This window comes from Euprymna scolopes, chromosome 9 (genome assembly GCF_053919585.1).
Source record: "Euprymna scolopes isolate OS-2025 chromosome 9, ASM5391958v1, whole genome shotgun sequence".
Classification (NCBI taxonomy): Eukaryota; Metazoa; Mollusca; class Cephalopoda; order Sepiida; family Sepiolidae; genus Euprymna; species Euprymna scolopes.
In genome coordinates this window covers 141,108,106-141,131,491 of record NC_136490.1, presented here as the reverse complement: position 1 = coordinate 141,131,491, position 23,386 = coordinate 141,108,106, and the positions used below count along the sequence as shown (strand labels likewise).

Here is a 23,386-nt window from a genome sequence, read left to right as displayed (position 1 = left end):
AAGAAAATTATGTAATGCTCAAATTATTGCTCAATCCGTAACGAAAATGGGATTGAAAGGTTAGAAATAAACATTAGATATTCGTAAGTAAATAAGAAATGTGATCAGTATATATACATATATTTAAAAAACGTCCTTTAAAATAATTTTTAAAGAAAATTAAAAATAAAATTGTTTTAGTTTTTTCTAGAATAGTGGCTGCACCAAAAAGATACTGTTCTGGTTTAACAGTTAAAAAAAAAGGGGCACATTATTCTACTTCAGTTTTAGTCAGAAATTAATTTCAATCTGCCAATTTAAGGGCTTCAAAATCAGTTTTTGATTTTCCGACAACCACTCAGAAATAAGCAATATCACTTTTTTTTATTTTTTAATCTTTATAAAGAATAAAATTGTGTGACTCCAGTTTTTAGTGTGTGTTTGTATATCTCTTGTGTAAATGAAACTTTGATATTTACACTTAAATTATTTTTTATTTACTATAAATTATTTATTGTAATCAAAAATGTTAACGTAAAATAATATTTTAGTAACAAATTCTGCTTAAAGTTAATTATACCAGAATGCATTTTGATTTCATTGTAAACCAGTCAGCCATTTTAATCCCTTGCTAATAGTTTAAAAAAAAGGGGGGAGGATTATTTTGTGACAATTCAAAATAGTCACAAAATTGAAAGCATTTAAATTATTGAATAAAAACTCATTTCTGGCTTCAGAATTTTTAGTAAATTCTCATTTATTAAAAGATTGAAAGTCTTGAAAAGATATTTATATCCAATCATTTTATTATAAATAGAGATAAATAAAAATTATCTTAAAAATTCATAGCTGTAGTTTTATAAAAATTTGTTATACTCTAATGACCAAGCTATGCTGCAATAATTAAATTTAATGTTCAAAATCTTACTTAAAAAAAAAATTTGGTAAAAGAAGCAAACAGCATAATACAAAAAAAGCTAATCAAAAATCCAAATAAAAAGATTCCTGGGCAACACCGGGGTCGATGATCTAGTATATAATAATGAAAATAAAACATGTTTAATGCAATGTTTGATGTGGGAAATCAGAATTTGATTTAGAAACTTAAAATCAAAATTTGAAACTAATTTCTGACTAAAAGTTTATAGGAAAGGATCATGTATTACGATTCATTTGTGCTTCTAAGCAAAGATAAATAGTATGAGCCACTATTCTAGAAAAGAACCAAAATTTATTCATGCTTAAAATACAAGTTGTTTAAATATATCATCTATACATTCCATACAGAGATTAATTAAGCTTTCATTTTGTTAGAGTATTTTAATAAATCCTGTGGGTTTTCTTTTCTTTTTTTGTTTACCATGAAGCAATAGTCCATCACATAGAAAACTGCACATATATGCTCCCCACCCCATCTCCCACACTCCAAAATAGAAAAAAGAGAAACATTTTAAGTGTAAAAAAAAAGTAAAAATATAAAAGCGTACTCACTTCAGATGTGCGACCATATGAACTAAAAGAACGTTCCGAACACAGGCTGGAAGTTTCACTTCCGGCATCATCTGAATCATAACTTTCATAACGTTTTCGCAAAGAGAGTTGCTGCTAAAATTGAAGACAAAACAGTGATAAAAAACAAAATAAAAAAAAAAAGCAAAGATACAATAAATTTAAATTAAGCTTTTTTTTTTTCTTTTTTTAAATAAATTAAAAATAAATATAAAAAAATGATCATCATTGTGGTAAAATTAAAATGAAATAAAAACAAAAAAAAGCATCAAAGTTTATATGCAGGCAATACAAGCCAGTATCAGTTTCATACGGTTTCATTGAGTGAAAACACTTTAAAAAAAAAAAAATAGCGCCTCTAGAGAAAAAGATAAGCAAATAGCACAATGAAAATAAAGAATGCTAATTAAATATGAAAATTTGGTATTAATGATCAAATAAATAACTTATTTCAACAGTTTAACAAAAAAAAAAAAATTAATAAATAAAACTAAATTCAGCAAAAATAACTTTTGTAACATTTTAAATATCAGTAAAAAAAAAAAGATTATTAAAATATTTGAACAATTGTTTTTATTTCAATCTAATAAATTGATAATAGTCTTTCTTTTGAGTTATTGCTTTCACTCAAATTACATGAAATAAAATTCCAAGATTTGTTCGATTTTGAAAAGCATTTTATTCCCCAAACCTCAATAGTGAGGATATACAAGTTTTTGGATCATTGGAATTTAAACTGGCTAACCTCATGAGTGAAGGAGTTTTCTTCTTTTCTGATATGTCAATGCAATAGGCTCACCCAGAAAATTCTTCCAATTGACAAAAATATACTTTGCCTGACTTTGTAATCAGAATATCATAAAATTTTTCTTTAATGATCAAGCAAAATTATTCTATTCGCGTTCCTTTTCTGTTTTGATTTTATTTAATAATCAGATCACTATAAAGATATTAAATTTTCACAAAGAAAACAATTAATATTACAATTTTCGAAAATATGAAAGTTTTTAAAAGGTAAAATATCTGGTTAACATGAAGAATCCTAAAAAAAAGAAAAAAGATGTTGCTCAACACTATTTCAAAACCTCATCTAGCATGAAACCATTAAAGTTGACGTAAAAAAAATATGAAATGTTGGATTTTTAATAAGGCCGATATAAACAAATCAAATAAAGTATGAAGGGAAATAACTGCAATATACACAAGAGAAGCAACCTCAAATAAAAATATTAATAAAAACATTTCTTTAATCTAATTTTTCAACTTTGTAGTGATTATCTCCCTTGTGCCATAATACAGACTTATTTCTCATCACATATAGTTTGATTTGTATATTATAAATTTTTTTTTTTTTTTTGCATTTATGATTCAACTTTTGATAACTTACTGTTTTTATTTATTTTTTCTTTTAATTTAAATATAATGGTTTCAACATTCAATGTTAGTATTTGGATAAATATGGTGGATTTAGGTTGGAATTTGGAATGAAACAAAATTACAAAAACTTTATGTCAATTCGGATAAAGATGATAACTTAGGAATCAATGGGGAGGGGAGATGTTGCAGGAAGAGGTGGAAGTAGGGGTACGGCATATATATTTGTTAAATACTCCAATAGAACAAAAAATTAACATCAATATAAAAAAAAAAGCAAGAAAACACTTGTAAATATTGTATAAGATGCTTAACAGAGGAGGGGAGATAAAAGTTGCTTTCTCAAACCAAAGCACAAATATAATGCAGTTAAACTTATAAGAGATATTTTTAATTGGATTCCAACCTAAAAGGATGTTAGAAAAATAAACAAAAAACATTTTAACAATGAATTAAAAACAAGAAAATACTAAGTTATGGAAAAAGTTTGTTTCACCGTGTTCAAATAATGTGAAAAGAATGTGGTTTCTATTTGGAAATTTGAAACGATCTAACAGTTTCAAATTGTACTAAACGGTTATGCCCTCAATACTGAACTTTATTGCAACCAACTTGATCTACAATAAGAGGGTTGGAAAGTACCCAAATCGGAAACACTTCATTTCAACAAAACTATGCAAAGCCGTATATCAAAAAAAGACTCAACAAAATTGAACGATGTGGAAGTTCTGCCACATCCAGTCCAAACAATGTTCTATCTCACCAGCTTCATAATATGTGTGCATCTGTGAGCTATTTAGAATAAAATGAAATTCAATGTAATGACTTTTGGAACATACATTACACAACTAGAAATATTTTTTTTTAAATGGATGCCATCTTTATCGTCAGCAGCAAATTAACCAAATGGTTATCATTGTTATCAGCAATAAATATACTACTGATCATTAATCTGAGTCTTTTAATGAACTTGTCAAGAATATTTAGAGTCAAAGTTGAAGGGTTGGTACTTAAACTAAATCGAAAATCATGTATTTATTTCGATTTTATTTTTAATATTTCAATACAAATGTTTACTGAACATAAAGAATGCAATTTTGAAAGCCTTTTCAAGACATTTTCAATAAGTTTTCCATATTTTCAAGGATGTTCCAAGGTAATAATAGAAATAAGTCCTTTTCAAGGAAAAAGTCAAAATTCAAGGACTTTCAAGTGTGTGCGAACCCTTTTTAATAGACTTGTTCAAAGTCAAAGTGAAGGAGTTGTACTTAAACTAAATCGAAAGATCATGCAAGTCGTTTGTTGCAGATAAAGATTTTTTTAAAGAACAGTTTTTATTTTTTTTAATAAATTCTTACATAATAAAATCATTTTTTTAATACATTCTTACATAATAAAATCATTTGTACATGGTGCAAACTTTTTACAAAACTTTATATCATTATTCGTCATTTGCAGAAACAGTAATCATGCACAGTAAAAGTAAAACAGCAATATTTAGAGAAATTACTTGTAAATCTGAAAACCAAAACTGATAAACAAAAATCTTAATTATTTAACACTTTATGGCCTGAATTATGATGCAGATTACTTAATCCAAGAAGTAAAGTATATTTTAACCTGTATTTTATGTTATATAGAAAAAACGCCTTGGAATCAAATTGATTAACTCACATTTAGTATAATAACCCTTTATGACTTATATTATGAAAATTGCCTCTGAGATGGGTATATATGCTGATGACACCACACTCTATAGCAGGCACGACAGGAAAACAAATGAACATATATCTAAAGTAATGGCAGAAACACTAGAGGATGACCTCCAATCAGTAGTGGAATGGGGACAAAAATGGATGGTAACGTTCAATGCCACCAAGACAAAACTGGTTTCATTCAATAATTACAAGAAACCTTCTCTACCACCTATAGCAATGGCCAACGACTCTTTATCTGAGAGTACGTCTCTCAAGCTCCTTGGCCTAACGTTCACAGGAAACATGAGTTGGAACAATTACATCAAGGGCATTGCCAGGGCCGCTGCAAGGAAGGTGGGCTCTCTCTACCGTGCTAGAAAACTTCTAACACCCGAAAGTATCCCGTACCTCTATAAGGCCACTATTCGCCCATGTATGGAGTATTGCTGTCATATTTGGGCCGGTGCATCGGCTACTAGTCTATCGCTCCTTGACAGGGTTCAAAAGATAGTCGCAAATCTGATAGGCCCTAAACTGGCATCTAAACTTCAGCTTCTGTCCCATCGTCGAAACGTTGCATCCCTCTGCCTGTTCTACAAGTATTATAATGGTGAATGCTCTGAAGAACTGCAAGCACTTGTGCCCCCACGACGTGAACACCCTCGACAGACCCGACAAGCTGCAAAATCCCACCCCCACACTGTAGAGATCCCTAGATGTAAAAGATCTTTCTACTCCAGTAGTTTCTTCCCCAGAACAGCTAGACTTTGGAATTCCATTCCAGGTCACTGCTTCCCCAACTGTACTGACATGCATAAGTTCAAGTGCAACGTGAACCAACATCTCGCTGCCCTAATCCCTACATAGTACCCCAGTAGATGTTTCCCCTGATAGTAGCCCCCTACACCAAAGTGGCAATGTGCCTTGTTTGGGGTGAAAATGTAATAAAAAAAAAAAAAAAAAAAAAAAAGATGATGATTAAAAAAATATTTATTGTTAATTTGAGATCGTGGCATACTGAATATAAGCAATGGACAGTTGCAATCTGGAGGTATCAGGCATTTACCCAGATACTGAACTAATACATACAAGGCATGTTTGAATCAATTCCCACTTTATTTATGCCATTTACGACTGAATGAATTAGTTCAACCAGGTCATAAAGGGTTAAAAGCAGAAATGCACATAGTAAATAAAAAGACGAACATTATAATTGATAAAAAAAACTTAACCTGTAACTACAAAAAGCTTAATACAAGAAAATATATGAAGGTTCAAGATTAACATTGTTTTGTCGGGGAAGATAAAACATTAATTTGGATGATCTGATATTTCATGAGATGATGACATGGATGAAAATTAGTTTTCAAACTGCTGATTATTAAATTGTAAACAAACCTGAATGCATGGAAAACATTTGTTAAATAGAATGATTGGTAAACAGTTAAAGAAAAACATTAACAAAAATGTTTTTCACATATTCATATAAAATAAAGTTAAGGTATCTCAGGATGATTAGATTTGTTCGGAATTGTAAACTTACATTTCCAATTTCTAGGAAAAAGAGTTAAAAGCAATTTGGAACAATGAATAGAGAAATTTGGTCACATCTTTGAAAACATTAAGTTTAATTAAAAAATTAAAAAAAAAAAAAAAAACGAATAATGTTTATATATTTTTTATTAAATAATTCAAATTTTTTTTTTTTCTGAGACTCTGAAATACACCTTATTCATATAAATAGACTTGGTGCTTTTTTAGTTTTTTTTTTTTTTTTTTAGGGGTCAGCCCCTCATGAAGAAAGAAATATATACACCCAATGCTGATGGTTTGTGCAAAATCTTAATTGATGTGTATTTGCGTGACTGGAGCAAATTTTGAATAGAGAAACTTGATCACATCTTTAATAACATTGTTACATAAGTCCAACTCAAAAATTTAGAAGATCGAATGTCATACATTTTTTTTATTAAATGATTAAAATCATTTTTGTTGTTTCCAAGACTTTGTTAAAACAACTTATTCATTAAAGAAGACAGTATTTTTAGAAGCAAAATATGTTTAAGATTTTCTCATGAAATGCTTGCTTTTCTGAGTGAGGACCATGTTTTAAAAAGATAAAAAGTTTTGTTTCTTTTCTAATCAGGTTTATAGTAAGTGCTTGCCTATCAATTAGATGGCAGGATGGTTATTTGGGATATAATACAAGAGAGGAAATTGTGGTTTCAGGAGTATAAAAAAGGAAGTAACTGTTCACCGCTCTTGTCCATCAAATCATTATTTCAGAAAAAAAAGAGGAGATAGAAATCTCCATAAATGACACCATTTGAAACTGATAGGACAGACAGCTTGTGACACCATTTAGGAAAAGTGGGTATTTATGTACTTCCCACTGCAGAAAGATGTGACACAAGGTTAGAAGGTAGGGAGACTTAAGGAGCAGAACTCTGGTTTATTAAAAATTGCCTAAACAGCCCCATCGGCATTCCTTGATCAGGACACCTCACTCCACCTGAAAGATGGGAGGCAAGGCCTGTGAGGTTCAACCTATTCAGAACCATACGCAGCCTGACAGATGCAAGGTCATGCCAGATTTAAAATCGGCTCAGAATGACAATTGTGTATAGAACAAATCCTTGACTGGTATGAACAAAATTTATTGACAGATAAGATAGACATATATTTTCTGGTATATGATAAAGTAAAGAAATAATATTTTGATGTGATGGTGTCATTTAGATATTTTTTTAGAACATTTAACATTTGTTTTTCATGACGATGATTGAAAATGTTAGTCCAAAACCCTAAAATGTACGCACACACATACACACAAAGATTTAAAAAAAAAAAAAAAAAAAAAAAAAAAAGGCAATAAAATTTCAATCAAATAAGAAAATGGCTTAATCAGAATTGTCAATCACAGGTAAAAACGACTATCAAAACACAAAAACTTCAAACATCACAAAGATAAAATTTATATATATTTTTTTACTATAAAAGAATTTATAAAGAGGCAAAAAGCAAAGCTTTTAAATATGCAAATATTGTTTTTCTTTTCAATCATGCATTTATTCTTCTTGTTGCCATAGAGACAATAAAAAATTAAGCATGTCAGGAGATGTGACCTTTGAGTATTTTATAAGATGAAATCTGCTAACAATACTTAATGATTGAGAATTAAACACTTATAGAAGATATAAAATAAATTATTATTACAACAATAACTTAGAAACTGATTAAAAAAAAAAAAAAAAAAAAAAAGAAATATTAAAAAAATCTGAAGTAATGGTAGTCATACCAAAATGGTATGGCAAAATATCATCATGCCAAACTGGTATAATAAGACCTAAAGCAAGACGGACAACTATCATTCAATAACCATCAGATATCACATGCAAGTCTTTATTCCAGTGATTCTTGTAATACGACAATTTTTTTTTTTTAGATATCATTAATTGTATATATATATTAGTTACTGCCATTTTCACAATTCAGTTATCATACACTCCAATCTTTTTTTTTTTTTTTTTTTTTTTTTTTGAGAATTTCAAACTGACCCCCAAATATTTAATTGACTGGATTACATTTCTTTATTCCATGCTCCATGTCATATCGCTCACAGAAGGTAATTTTTCCTTAATTTGGGATTGAACTCCTTACCCCTTGGTAGAATTCATGCCAAAATATGACCTAGGCTTGGATCCACTGAAGGTCCAACATCTAGCCACCGACTTGGTAAACACCCACTTAATTATTACTCACGCTGTCAACAACACTATGGAACATCTTTTGATTTCCGTGTGCTTAACATACAAAGTCAGATGACAGAACAACTTTTATGATTTTTTGGTAACAGTTTTTTTTTTTTTTTTTTTTTTTGGTTCTTTTTTTTTTTAAATAATTAAAATTGTTGAAGCACGGAACACCTGCATTAGTAACTGGCTGTTGAGACATTGCATCCTTTAAAATCCTCATGCTTCCCAAAACTCACAAAAACTACAATTATTCCCCACCTCCTCTATGCACTATGAAATTGTAGTGCACTCGAGCTCTCTACACACTTACCTCATTATTATTCAAAACTCAAGAACAGAAGACTTGAAAACATTATTCTGCTCACAATAACTGATATGTGAGATTTTTAAACTTTCATACTTAACTAAAGAGTTCCTCAAAAGGGAGGTAATTATATGATAAGGGATGTTACTCTGTATTACTTATTACATCTACATCAACTTGGTTGTGTGTTCAATAGAACAATCCAGGAAGAAGGGTGTCGAGTATAACAGCTGAAACATTATAGAAAATAGCAGCAACCAAAATGAGGAAAACAGCCAAAAACATGACAGCTTGTCTGTAGGTTATTAATTACATTGCATTGTATAGGATACATTAAATTTTTTATCTATTATTATTTATATACATATATATATTTATATACATATATATATATACACACTCAACAACAAATGGAAAAAAAAATAAGAAAAAAAGGTGCTGCCATACTTGCTTCGTCTTGGAGGGCTGTGTAGAAAAAGGAAGTTTTCTTAGTTATAAACCATCAAGAGATGTAGAATATATTAGATCAAATTAAATCTCATTCAATCCACAGTTTATAATTCTTAAGATTTAAAGTTACAAATATCAACTGTTTTGCAATTTTTGATACAAAGACTGATAATGTGGATTATTCATTTTACGATTCTCATCAATTCATCAATCCTCAGTACAAACGATACTAAAAATATAATTAAGAATTATTCTGATTATTCAGACTACTGTTCTCATCTTGAATGTGATTCGCACAGCATTTCAGTCAATGTAACTTCCAATCTTCTTCAACTTTGTCAAACTCTGAAATGTGCACAGATTTTTTAATCTAACCTTTTATTTAATCTAAAGGAGTGGTGTGTTTGCAAGTCCTAAGTACTTTGCAATTGTAATTATGAGGGTCACCTGCACCAAGGATTGAACTTTCAACCTCCAGATGAGTATAACTTGAAACTGAATTTTACAAAATACTTTATCCACTATGTCACTTAAGACATACACGGTCATGGCTGATAGAATGAGAGCAATCTACCCTCATGGATTAGGATTCTGTTTAAAGTTTGATACAGACTCCCAAACATGAGAATAACATCTAAGATGAGAATAGTAGTCCAAATAATGCTAATCACACATATCAAGTAAAAATAGTTTTGTATTTAGTAACAATGATTGAAAACTTATTCATATAAAAAGATAATTACCAGAGAACTGGATTGTATAATTTTCTTTTTTAAATATTAGGCTATTGTAAAAAGTAATGTTTTGTTTTGACATGAAGGTGAACATCAAAAAAGAACATTATTTCTTCACCAACCTAATAATACGGGGTTTTGTTGTTGTTGTCGTTGTTTTAGAGGTGACAAACTTTAAATGACAACTATTTTCTTTAATTGGAGATTTGTTACTTTAAGTTCGGCTTGGTTTGGCAATTCATCATGAAGAGACTGACACCTGAGCAGGGTTTCAAATTGCAAATAACATGATAAATTTACTGAGAGAAACATTTGATGAATAAAAAATTTCACAAAATGGACCTGTCAACTGGCCACCTAGTCAGCAATTTAATCTCATTAGATTATTTCTTTTAGGGATATGTAAAGTCCCATATCTACATTGATAAACCAGACACAATAGGCCAATTGTAAGATAACATTCAATGCATTATTGCCAAAATACAACCTAATGTAATGTATACAGTTTGTGAAATTTGCACCTCTAGATTACACCATAGATGCACGAGTCATGCAGCCATATGCCCAAAATTGTATTTAAATTATAAATGCTAAAAATTAGAAACCACATATTTGTATAATAAATAATTTTTTTGCGATTTATTTTAATTTAAAATTGGCTGCCTCTAAAAAAATTTTTTTTTTAAACTATACATCTTCTAGAATCATTACTGTTGCTTTAATAAAATGTAAAAAAAAAAAAATGCAATTGTTAACAAGATTTATAATTACTATAAGTAAACAAGATAAAAGTTTAACATTTTATTTTCTGTAAGAGTGAAGAGAGGCAACTTAAAAACATGAAATATTGCAGTAAATCTCTTTAGCAGGCATAAAATAAAATAATTCTGGTGAAATTTCAAATAGAAAACATTAAAACAAATAAAAAAAATTCATTAAATAATTTTAATAAAAATTTTGGTGAGTGAGGATTAGACAAAAGTATTGATAATTTAAACTAAGGATTCCCAATCGATGTTCACTTGGATCCCTGCAGATACATAAAAGTTTAAAGTTGACCCACAAAAAGTTTTTATTTCGTTTTCTTTACTAAATGTACATGTGTTTACTGAAATTAAAAAAAAATTGTATTCAGATTTTATGTTATAAATATAATGAAATTAATTCATTGATAGTTTTTATTAATCGAGAAACAACTACTTAATTGAAAAAATAATTCAGTTGTGTTTGAAGGCTATGACAATGCAGTTTTGTAGAAGAACACTGTTGGATACAAGACAAGGTTTTAAAAAAATAAATAAATAAATGACAATATTGAAAGATTTTAATTTTCTATAATAAATTATCTAGTTATGAATGTGTTGAACCAGGAAGGTATCAATTCTTTGAATTTTCAAGGCATACTTCATCTTCAGAAAGAAAAAGAATTTTTCAAATATGTACAATCAATTGGTGGAGATCTGCTTATGATCAGAGATGGAAGTAGTATAACAGCAGTAGCAATCTTAGATTATTGCTGTATACCATTCATGTTCATGTTTACTAACAAAGATATCCATGTTTTGCTGCGCAGTCGGGTACTTGAGCATGCAGCAAAGTCTTGACCTTGACCTTGAAAAATAGTGTGCATCATCCCTAGGTCGGGGATTATTATCATGTCAGGTTTGGTCATGATCACTCCAGTAGTGTGGGCTGTAAAAGAGTAGACATACATAGGCTATGACCTTGACCTTTACCTTCGAAAGTGGTGGGGACCATCATACCAGGTTTGGTCATGATCGGTCCACTAGTGTGGGCTGTAGGAGTTGCACACACAGACACACATACCAGAATGCTACTACTTTATATATATAGATTGCTATATTTTATCAATAATAAGTATATTATGTGTTTCACTTAGATGTAATTATAATTATTTAAAAAAAAAAAAATTATATATGCATACATGGGGTTCATGTGGATAGAATAGTTCTAAAGGGGTCCGCAAGGAAAATAAGGTTGGGAACCCCTAATTTAGCAATCATCACAAAGAATCAAATTCCAAATCAAAATAGTTGCATCATCAAATAAAATAATAACATGGAATAAAAACAAACATTCTTTTATAAAACCATGCAACAAAAAGAAATCAATTCTCATGCTTGTAAAAAGATTTCAAAAGTTCAAAACTGTTAGCAACAAAAAGAGAATTTAACAATAGTATTAAATCAAAAGAATCATCTCTACAATATCTGTAGTAACATATTAATATGCTTCAACTAAGATTAATGGTGTCTCACTACACCATTTTAACCTAAAAATATTTCTGGTCCCTAAAACTACAAGTATAAAAATATATATCAATGCCTCCGTTCAGTCTCAAAAGACAAAGGATACCCCCTGCAGAGGGAAGTTGTGTGTGTAATTATGTGGCAAAGGTTGTACAATCTCCAACCACACCTCTCCTAAATAGGCACTGCTTGAGTTCAGTGGCTAGAAGTCCAGGACAACTGGAAACAATGCCGAGATAAGCGGAGAGCACATACAGCACCTGGAAGTCCCAAATGGTCACCCATCATGTAGTGATTCATTGTCGCTTAACTTTGGTAATCTGACAGGACTCAGTATGTCAAACATTATTATGCCATAAAAATGTATATATATATATATATATATATATATGGAAATAGTAAGACACTATTCTGAGACTAGTTTATACAATATTTACTTGATTATACAAATCTAACTGTTCAATCTGCAAAAGTAAAGGCAAATAACATGTAGGAATAAAAAACTTGGATCAAAAAATATAAAGTGTATTACAGTTCTGTATTTTTTTTAGATGAAGTATGAATGCTTGTATTATTTAGATTAATCAGACTATTGTTCTCATCTTGAGTGTTATTTGCACAACGTTTTAGTCAATGTTACCTCTAGCCTTTGTCAGGTGTAAAAAGTCACCATATTTTGGCAGGAAAACAAAAACATGGTGACTTTTACACCTGATGAAGGTCGAAGGTTACATCGACTGAAATGTTGTGCAGATAACACTAAAGATAAAAATAATTGTCCAATTATTAATCTAAACAATACAAAACAAGTGTATATTAAGATAATAGCAGGAGAAATTTTCTACACTAAAGTTTGAGAAAGAAATTTAGAGTTTTCTAGCATCTAAAAAAAAAAATAAATAAATAATGGCACTTCTTTATAATGACAACACCATGGAAAAAAGTCTTATTTTTAGTTTAAATAGGTAAGCGTTTCATGCAGGTACTCCAATAATAACATTTTTAGGATCTCTGAGCATTTAAACTTTTTTTTTTTTACTATTACCATTTACCAAGGTCAAGAGTAACTCAAGGATAAGAATTAATGAGATGAGGATGAATGCTACCTAAAAGATGAGGAACACTATGAGAGTACAAACATTGATCAATGTCATGAACTGCGTTTGATTACTTTTGGGGAAGTTCATGACAAGAATTTGTTGACATTGAATTCGAAGATGACCAAGTTATAATTAGCAAGGAAGCAGCCCCACAACAATGTGTTTTGTAGGTAAGAAATCCTTGTCGAAGCAATGTCCATAGAAATTTTGCCTGATGCTAATCACATAGAGGAAGAAAGGAAAGTCTTCTTTTTTTTTTTTTTGTAATAGATGGACGAGTTCTTGTTGTGAGTGTTTTACAAGCATAAATGACTAGAGCTCAGCTAAACTCCTATGAAAATAAAAATAAAGCGGAAAAACTCTAGCAGTGGCTCTTCTGTGAGAAAGGATGTTGTAGAGGAAAGGAGGTATCACCCGCCCCCCCCCACACACACTAGAGTTCAAAGTCAATTTTATACTTTCCCAACAAGCAAAGAATGCTTTGTAATATATACTGTTGTGTTCAAGAGAAAGATAGCAAGCAATTGTGTACAAAAAATGTAATGGTATATATTTATTGCTTAGAATTGTGATGGAGGAGTCTAGGATGTGAGAATCATCAAAGTTTACAGTGTACAAACAGAAATTCACGGCCTACAAAATCTTGCTTTCTCTAGTCAATTGCTTTGTTTTGTTTTTTTTGCCAAAAATAGTTCTTGGACTCTCCCACGTCTCCAAACTGCAACGCTCATGCAAGCATACCATTACACAATATTGCAATACTTTAAAAAATGCTTGTTCATATCACACAAGGCATATTGCCACTTGGATGTAACAAGCTACTATTTGGGATTATGTCTAACAAGGGATTGCGTTAGTAGCAGGAAACAGGAAAGGAATTCCAAAGTTTAGTAGCTTGAGGGAAGAAACTATTAAAATAGAAGGCTTTCCGGCATTTAGCTCTACAATGAAGGGATCAAATGTTGCTGCTAGATGGATTTGTCGGAAGTATATCAAGAAGGTACAAATGAAATGAGTTCATCAGAACACATTCTAGTAAAGTATTTCTAAAACAGACACAGGGATGCAACATTGCAGTAATGAAACAGGGGTTGGGGTTTAATAAAGTGGATACTTTTCTTTTTTGGATGTTGTCAAAAAAGGAGAGACTAGTGGTTGGTGTACCAGCCCAGATGTGGCAACAATACTCCATGCATGTCACCCATGCACCCTTCTGTAGCCACATCTCGATTTGATATATGAACACTGATAAACCAAAAAACTTAAATGAAAACAGGAAAAGTAATTTTCATTTACATACAAAACAATATGTCTGTCGACAATCATCTTTACATTCATTAACCCAATTATATTTAGCCAACCAAACGCAATTAAATGTTATCTTCCATTCTAGATTGGTCTACACTGTGTTCGTTTTACTTTTAAATTTCGAATTTCCGGTGTTGTGGACATAAGATTTATGTTTCCTTATAATGAAACAATCAAACGTTATTATATGGAAAACATTAGATAGTTTCCTGATAAAGGGACATAACTCTTGTATCCACAATAATACAATGTAATTTCAAAATAATGTATTTCGATTTTATTTTCAATATTAAATAGTTTAATGGTATTTTCATTAATACTTAAAAATAGTTTAATAATATTTATTTCAATTTTATTTTTTAATATTGTAATACATAATTTTTACTGGATATAAAGAATACAATTTTCAAGGCCTTTCCAAGACATTTTCCATATTTTCAAAGATTTTTCGAGGTAATAATAGAAATAATAGAAATAGGGCTTTTTCAAAGCAAAAGTCTTGTGCAAACCCTGTGATTATTTGGTAAATAGACATATTTCTACTTTACGCACGTGGCATTTTTTTTTTTTTTTTTTTTTTTTTTTTTTTTTTTTGCTGTAGTAAGCAGATGTTATTCTGCTCATACAGAAGTTTTTGTGAATATTTTACAAAGAACCAGAGATTGGACCTCAGCCAAGCATCTAACATGGTGCTAATAATAGAGCAGAGAAAGACTAACAATAATCCTTCTTTTAATTATTTGCTAAAATGTGTTGTCTTCAAATATTTTTAATAAGTTCGGAACAAAATAAAAATGTCTCTCACAAATGTGGTTCCATTATGTTTGCTGGTTTTTCGTTTTAGGAATCAATAACTTTTAACATCCTTCACTCCTCTGTTAAGCATGTTGCACTACATTTGCAAATGTTTTCTTATTTCTGAGACCGATGTTACTTTTTTATTTTTTTATTTTATTAGAGTAATCATGCCCCAAAAATTGGACTATTTTAAAACTAAAAATAAGGCGCTGTATCCATGGTGGAGTGGTTGTAAAGAAGCACACCAAAAAAACATACCTGTAGGTGTAATTTGGACAATGTCGGCTAATAAGGGAGAAAAAAAAAATTAAGAAAAATAAGTGATTTTCTAAATACCAAAATCATGGTGTGGGACAAAAAACAAAAAAAAAAAAACACTTGAAAAATGTGCGCATGTCAAAACCGTGTGATGTAAAACATACGACAAATTAGTAAAATAAAGTTGTTGGTAAAAGGACTCAACAGTAATAAACTAGCAGAGCTACCCAATGTTGTCCAGTTCCATTACTTTTTGAACATGTCTCCCTTCAACTGAACCTTTCCCCTCTACATCTTTCATTTATGTACAAGTTGTTCAATAAAAACAAAAAGAAAACAGAAAGCCATCGGCTGACTGACTATTTGACCTAGTTTTAGTATTCTTTCAAACATTTACCAGTAACAATGAAAAGAAAGTACATTTTCTGACCTCCTCCCTCATGTATTAATTTGGTCCTTGGTGTCCTGAAGTGAATTAAATTTTTTTTTTTTTTTTTTTTTCAATAACTAGCGAGAAATAAATCTGGACCACCAACATGCAACCTATCACTGTTGTGAAATATACATATAATAAATAAATAAAAAAAAATTTAAAAAAACATGCTAATCGGTGACAAGAAGAAGCGAGGCTCATGCTGAATTCAAATATCTAAGTTTTTGTAACTGTATCTTGTGTAGTTTCTGAGTTTTAACCAGACACTTATGACTCACTTATATCAGACAATAAAGGTCTTTTGTCTAAATTTTTGGGAAGAGAAATTTTCACATGGTTTTCTCATAAATGTTAATATTCATACTACGTTTCGAATGAACTTCATTCCAACCTTCTTCAGGTGTACTATTCATTCATGATTGTTGCTAAGCATGTATGCGTAATGATTTTTTTTTTTAAAGAGTCATCACTTATCATGTCCAAAGGCCATTCGAGGATAAGGGTTAATGAATGTAAGATGACAGTGTAATGATCATTAATGGTGCAAGTTGGGTAGAATTTGATTATTTATGGGGACGGTTTAACAAGAACTTGTTTAGATTAGACTTGAAGGCAACCATACTGTAAGTGGCTAGGAAGCAGGCCAGCAAAACAGTGCTCCACAGGCGGGCAGTTCTAGGAAAGAAGCTTTGTTCATGGAATCTGCGTTTAGATTTAGGCATAGATAGAGAGTGGGGGCAATTGTTGATAGTGGTTGTAGCTAATTGAGTGGGGTTTTTTTTCGTAAAAGTTTGGCAAGGGGGACCATAGATTAGAGTTCAGATGAGCACTTGCCATGAACATAACGATAGAGCAGACAAGTTCGCACCATCTCTTCTGTTGAGAAAAGAGCATTATCTACTAGATTTTGAAGCCACTTTTTAACTCTATCAAGACAGGATAGGGCACGTTGGGCAACTTTTGTCCAGATGTGGCAACAGTACTCCATTTTAAGACGTACTTACCTCTTATACAGATAGAGAATTGCATCAACAGTGAGATACCTACTAAAACAGTAGAATGATTCAACCACTTTTCCAGCAATATTGGCAACAGATTTGATGTATGTGTTCCATTTCAGATCAAGAGTTAAAATTAGTCCCAGAATTTTGTCATGACATGGTGCATCCCCAAGACGATCACCATTCATTTCAATTGGGGCCTGTTGGGGGTTGGAATGATTATGATGAAAAGAGAGAAGCTTGATTTTAGCTGTATTAAAATTAACCAGACACTTTTTTCCCTATAATGCTCAACATCAAAAGAGAGAGAATCAGAGAGATCTTGGGCATTGTTGGCTTTTGAAGTGGTGCCATAAATAGGTTGGTTGTTTTTGTTTTATGGCATATCAGCCCTTTTCAGGTTATTTAATGCCAAATCCAGTGATTTTGAAGAAAAGTTTTTTAATAGAATACATTTGGTCTTTTTTTTCAAGTCTGTTTCTATTTAACCCATAGTTGGGACCCTAACAGGTACTACCACTCCGGATCAGAGTGGACCCGGGAGCAATGACAAAGGGTGGCTCCACACTCCTCAAAACCCGCAAGCTGGAGCCTCATCATCGGATATAGTTTAAGGTCATATCTAGAACCACCATAAATAGTGGTGTGATTACTAATTATTCACTCTCTCCTCTTGTGGCACACTATATCTGTAACATGCAAGCCAATCATTCTCTATATAATCACTAAATAGCACACCTCTCTGTTTGCACCTATGACTAGCCTTTCTCAACATACTACCAGGCAATGAAGAAGGGGTGTTATTTTAGTTTTTACATCCATTTGAGATAATAAAAAACAGCTAGCTAAAAAGCAAAATTTTTTTTTTTTTTTTTTTTTAATTTGTACTTTTACACAAAAATAGTACAGCAAACACTTATTAATGTGTTGGTACTAACTCACATAACAATCCTCAGTAACTGCAGTAAATAGGGTTCTTAAGTTATGCTACTTGCAATTGTGTAGAAAAGCAATTCCAAATTTTAGTGACAACAGATAATTTAAGATTTTCAAAAGTTTCATACTTTTTTGGAAAAGTATTTAGAAAATAACTTCCATTTCGAACGCTTACATGAGAGCAAGTCAAAGAAGTTTTAATAGACAAAAAAAGATAACTCCTTAGACTAAATGTTAACTTTTACAAAATGACTAAATGCCAACTTTTATTCGCAAACTACAGAAATTGGAAAATCATCATCATATTCAGTTTAAAATCCATTTTATATACTAGCATATGTTGAATGATTTTTAGAAATTGTCTTCCAAACTAACCTATCTCTGGCCAGGTTTTTATTTATCTCTCTTCCTCTCAAGTCCAACCTTATCACTTTCTCCCATGTTCCTTGAACTGCCAACTGTTCCACATCTACTAAACTAAAAACTCATCCATTGTTTCAGCATAGTCCCACCATCTGTTTTCTGTTCTACACATGTCTATCTACTATTACATAAATGGAACTTTACGTATGCGTGTGTGTGTGTGTGTGTGTGTGTGCGCATAAGCTTGTTCCCTATGGATTCCTAATAGTTGGGCTGATTTTTTTTTATTTATTTCACACAAATGTACTAATGTGCTTGGTAGTGTTCTTAGATAGTTTTTTTTTTTTTTTTTTTTATTTTAAATCGGAATGTCTTCGATAAGTATCGATAATAAAAAAAATCCAATGAAAGAAGGAACAGGCAATTTTAACTAAAGTTAATGCCTTATACAGCTTACCATTACAAGTACATTTGAGAAGTTTTATTACTAAACAAGCAAAAAGGTCAGGCATATAAAATTAACAGTAGAGTCTTTGATATGACAGGGGTATGTTCAAAATGAATGTTTCTATTGAGAGCAAAATTGAACCATGATACCTGACTTTTACATTTTAAACTAATTCCAGCCATTATATAAAAATAATTTTATAAAATCAACAGTAGGTTCTCTTCCACTCAATGTAAACTTCAATATATTGTAGATTAAGTCACTGTAAGGAGGCATGTGAAGTTTCCTCCTGGTGCACCATGGTGGATCCCCAACTAGAGCAGGCAATTAATCGATTTGATTGAAAAATGTGAGATTTCACTAATTTTAATGAGAATAAAATATGAGGTGAAGCATTCAATCCCAGGCAACATTGGATCTGCCTGCTAGTCTTCCTATATGATCCAGATTTAATCTTCCTCTGGATGTCAAGAGATCTAAGACATTCTTTAGCCTTGCATTTTGCATTCATTCTTGTTTTTTTTTTTTTACACAGTGGTCACCACTTATCAAGGCCCGGAAGTCACTCAGGGATAAGGGTTATTGCAAGTACATTACTTTAGTGTGGAGATTTGATGAAGTGTTTACTTAAAGGGGCAGTTCATTAGGAATTTGTTAACGTTGGACTTGAACACATCCAAGTTGTAGTCAGGTGGGAAGCAGGCAGACGGAACAGAGTTCCACAGGCATGCAGTTCTAAGAAAGAAGCTTTGTTCATGGAATCCTCGTTTTGATTTAGGCACAGATAAAGAGTGTATCATTTCTGTTCATGCAAGGCTCGCCTTTAACCCTCCCTGGCCACAGATCTCACTTCTACACATCACACTACATATACACAGCCAATAGACTCTTTCTTTGGTCATTTGGTAATCATAAATAAATAAAAAAAAACTTTGTTTTCACTAAAGTTTGAAATACTCTTCTACAAAATCAGCATAAAACAAAATTATTTACTGTAGTTACAGTGGATTGTTATATCAAAAAAGCAGATCTTTAATAGCAGAAAATCACACACGAGTTCTTCAAAGTACACAGCTGATCTATACTGTATATTTATGTTAGATTGTTAATCATTTTCTAATCTAAACACACTTAAGGATCAAGAATATTCACAAACAAAAAAAAAAAACATTAAAAAATAATTAACAAACAAAAAAATAAAAATGCAAATAATAATTTCAACTAAAAGCTACAATATTGCACTTGATGAAAATTAGATTCTTAATATTAAAAAACATTTAAAAGAAAAAGCTTAACATTTTTTTTAGACTAGCTTCCTTTTCCATTTTAAATATAAAAATAAGGATTAAAAAACATGCATAAAACTAAATAAATGGGATGACAGCATGACGATTCCTACAACAGACTAAGATGTAAAATTTGGAGTCTCTGACTGGAGGCAAGTTTTACAATCAGTCAACACAGATATTTTTAGTTGCTAACACTTCATCGCTCCTAGAAAATTTTATTTTTAAATGATTCTAACCATAGACGTGATTAAGTACAAGTTATTTTCCCCTCTCTCTATAATATATATGTATATATTATCGATTTAAATAAAATTATTTATTGCTATATGCATTTGTCTTTCTTTCTAAAAATTACCGATCTCTAATCATTTATAAAAAAATTGTTAATAATTGTCAAATTTATAAATTAGCCCATTGTGGTTTATGTTATTTGGTATATAAAACACATTAAAACAAAACTAATCTCACAGGGGAATTTTCCCCGTTTTTAACTGCTATATAAATTATCATAGAAAATTCACATCTTCTCCAGTAAAAGACTCAAATTGTACATTCACTTTGCCTGCTATAGGGATGGCCATTGATGACAGCCGTTCATTCTCACCTGAATGAAGCCACGTTGAGTTATATCTCCCTGAATATAAATCACAAAGTTCCACATAAGATGAGGAAGATTGATAGGAACACAATCATTAAATAAAAGAAAAAACACAAAAAGCAAATGTAATCAAACATAAGTGATGCATATATCTTAATATTATATTTCATTAAGCACAAAAGTTTTACATGTATACAAATATTCAAATAAATATAACAAAAATCTACAAGTTTTAGCATATGGTCTACCACCATTTTAGATTTAGTTAGGCTGTTTTGTGGCATATCAACCCTTTTGAGATCAATTGAGGACAAACCCAGTCATTGATTAAAGCTGCTATGCTTAAAGTTCTCATTCTTTTCAAATATAAATTCACAACGCACATTTCTGTATAAAAAGTTTCATTCAATAACGTTCAAATATTAACTTATTTTTATGCAGTTTAATGTTGTTTCTGAATTTTTGTGATGACAACTGATTATTCATATTTAGATTCTTCAGACTACTATTCTCATTCTGAGTATTATTTTTATGACATTTCGGTTGATATAACTTCTGACCTTCTTCAGATGTACCTTGTCAAACTCTGGAATCTTTCAGTTGAACTTCGCAATCTGCACAGAATTTCTAACAGAACACTTTATTTAATCCACAGGGATAACATGTTCTCATTCTGTTAACCATGATTGGGTAGAAGTCCTAAATAATTCACAATTGTATTTCAAGTATTAAACCTTCAACTTCAAGAAGAGTGACTTACAACCAATTTTTACCAAGTACTTTATCCACTATGCTACAGTTTCTTGCTGAAGATAGTTGGAAGTTGTATCGATTGAAATGTGAAAATAACACTCAAGAAGAGCAGTAGTCCAAATACCAATAATACTTTGATGTCGTTGTTATAGAATTAGCTCCATTTTTCATCTTTATTACCTGTTAGGATCATCCTCTTTATGTTTAAGCAGTACACCGCATAGCCTTGAACCCATTCACATCTATATGCTAGACATTTTTTTAGCATTTTGGATGACTGACAGTGGGTGATATGGCTATACCAGTTGAAACGCAATTGTACAAGATAAGTTTTCATACAAGCTTTTACAGTTAGATTTGCAATTTTTAAATTCCCCAATATTAAAAAATAAATATAAAAGAAAAATCTGTATGATATATGCACCCATAATGAAATAAAAAAAAAAATGTTCAAAAATCATGTAAATTAATGAAGTAGTTTAATTTTTATAAAGAAAATCATTTTTTACCAATAAATTGTAATTCCTAGACATAACATAAATCTAGTCTAAAGTATTGTTGAGTTATCTCTCTTTGTTTCTTGAGATTTTTCAAAATGGTGAATAAAGATAAAATATGATTTTCTTATTTAAAAATGAAACTACTTGATTAATTTGCATGTTTTATGGGATGATATTTTCATTCGTCACAGGTACGTTACATTATACCATTTTATTTTTTTATTTATTTTTTTAATATGGGGAATTCTGGACAAGATCCCAATTTTCTCCAACTGATGCACTGCGGACAGGTTCATACAGCTTAATTATCAATACTATTTGCATTTTGTTTTAATTGTCAGTTATTTACATTTAGCCAATCCATAGCACATCACACAATTATAATACACTGAACATCGAGAGATAAAAGAAAAAACAAATGTTTGCTCATGTACAAAAAAAAGAAAAAAATTGATTTCTCGAAAAAAAAAAAAAAAAGTCAGCATGGCATATCACACAATTACAAGTAGTGCACCGAATACCAAAGATAATAATAAAAAAAAAAGTTTGCTCATATGAAAAAAAAAATTAAACAAAAAAATAAAAATCAGCAGGAATTTAAGTTATAATTTTTGCCTTGTGGACAATGTTTTTGTTTTTGTGCCAACCTTACAGATAATAATGAATTCTTTTATTTACTATGAAAACTAGAAGAATATATCTGTCAGCATTATGGAGAAGTTATGCACACTTAACGTTCGAATTGGCATATAAAGATTTCTCTTTATTTGCTGTATTATTTTTTCATTTTATTTCCACTAAATACTGATTTGTTGCTTACAAGTTCACAAGTTTTTTTTTTTTTGTTTTTTTTTTGTTTTTTTTTTTAACATTATTGAAGAAAAACAGGCAACTTGTCACTAAATATATTTGGCAATATTAAAATAAAATATGCATGAAATACATTTATAAGCCAAATTACAAAGCAATATTATGCAAAATAAACAAATATTTATTTATTTAATATGAAAATGTTTTCTATGTGATAAAAGTGCTATTTAAGTTCACACGTCTCTCCCAACCTGAACATTTAAAATCACTGTTGATAACACCGAACAGGTCTTTTTTTTTTCTTAGTGGCATCATGCCACAAGGAAGAAAAAAGAAAAAAAATGTCTCTCTCCCGACATTGAAAAGTTTGATTTATAAACAAATGCTTTTTTTTTTTTTTAAATCCACGTTGAATAGGCATACTAAAACTTACATTTTTAAATATTAACTTTAAAAAAAAATATATATATATTTATTTACTTCATATAATATTGCATTGTAATTTGGCTATAACAGAATTTCATAAGTATTTTATTTTAAAATTTAAACAATGCTTATATCAGGAAAAACACAACATTGACTTTAAAATTTGATATTTTTTAATGTGCTATGATTTTTTTTATGTAGATACTTTTATTAAATGAAATAGTTTTATAATTATTTAGATCAACACATAGAAAAATCAAAAGTTTGTAGATTTTCTATGCTTCAATGTGAGT

General features: G+C 30.4%; 1 protein-coding gene across 46 annotated transcripts in view; it reads right to left on the bottom strand.

Moving 5' to 3' along the window:
* Window positions 1-23,386, bottom strand: part of LOC145284881 (CLIP-associating protein 1-B-like) — a 450,911-nt gene that overhangs the window by 90,092 nt on the left and 337,433 nt on the right. For 12 of the 46 annotated variants that reach the window (XM_080133909.1, XM_080133914.1, XM_080133920.1 and 9 more), the window contains 4 exons: window positions 20,611-20,640; window positions 15,537-15,563; window positions 9,066-9,083; window positions 1,471-1,584 (listed from right to left, as the gene is read on the bottom strand). In XM_080133909.1, the coding sequence (XP_079990035.1) occupies window positions 1,471-1,584; window positions 9,066-9,083; window positions 15,537-15,563; window positions 20,611-20,640 (189 nt within the window). The remainder of the gene's footprint in view (window positions 1-1,470; window positions 1,585-9,065; window positions 9,084-15,536; window positions 15,564-20,610; window positions 20,641-23,386) is intronic. The other 34 variants (XM_080133919.1, XM_080133926.1, XM_080133952.1 and 31 more) reach the window with 8 other exon arrangements.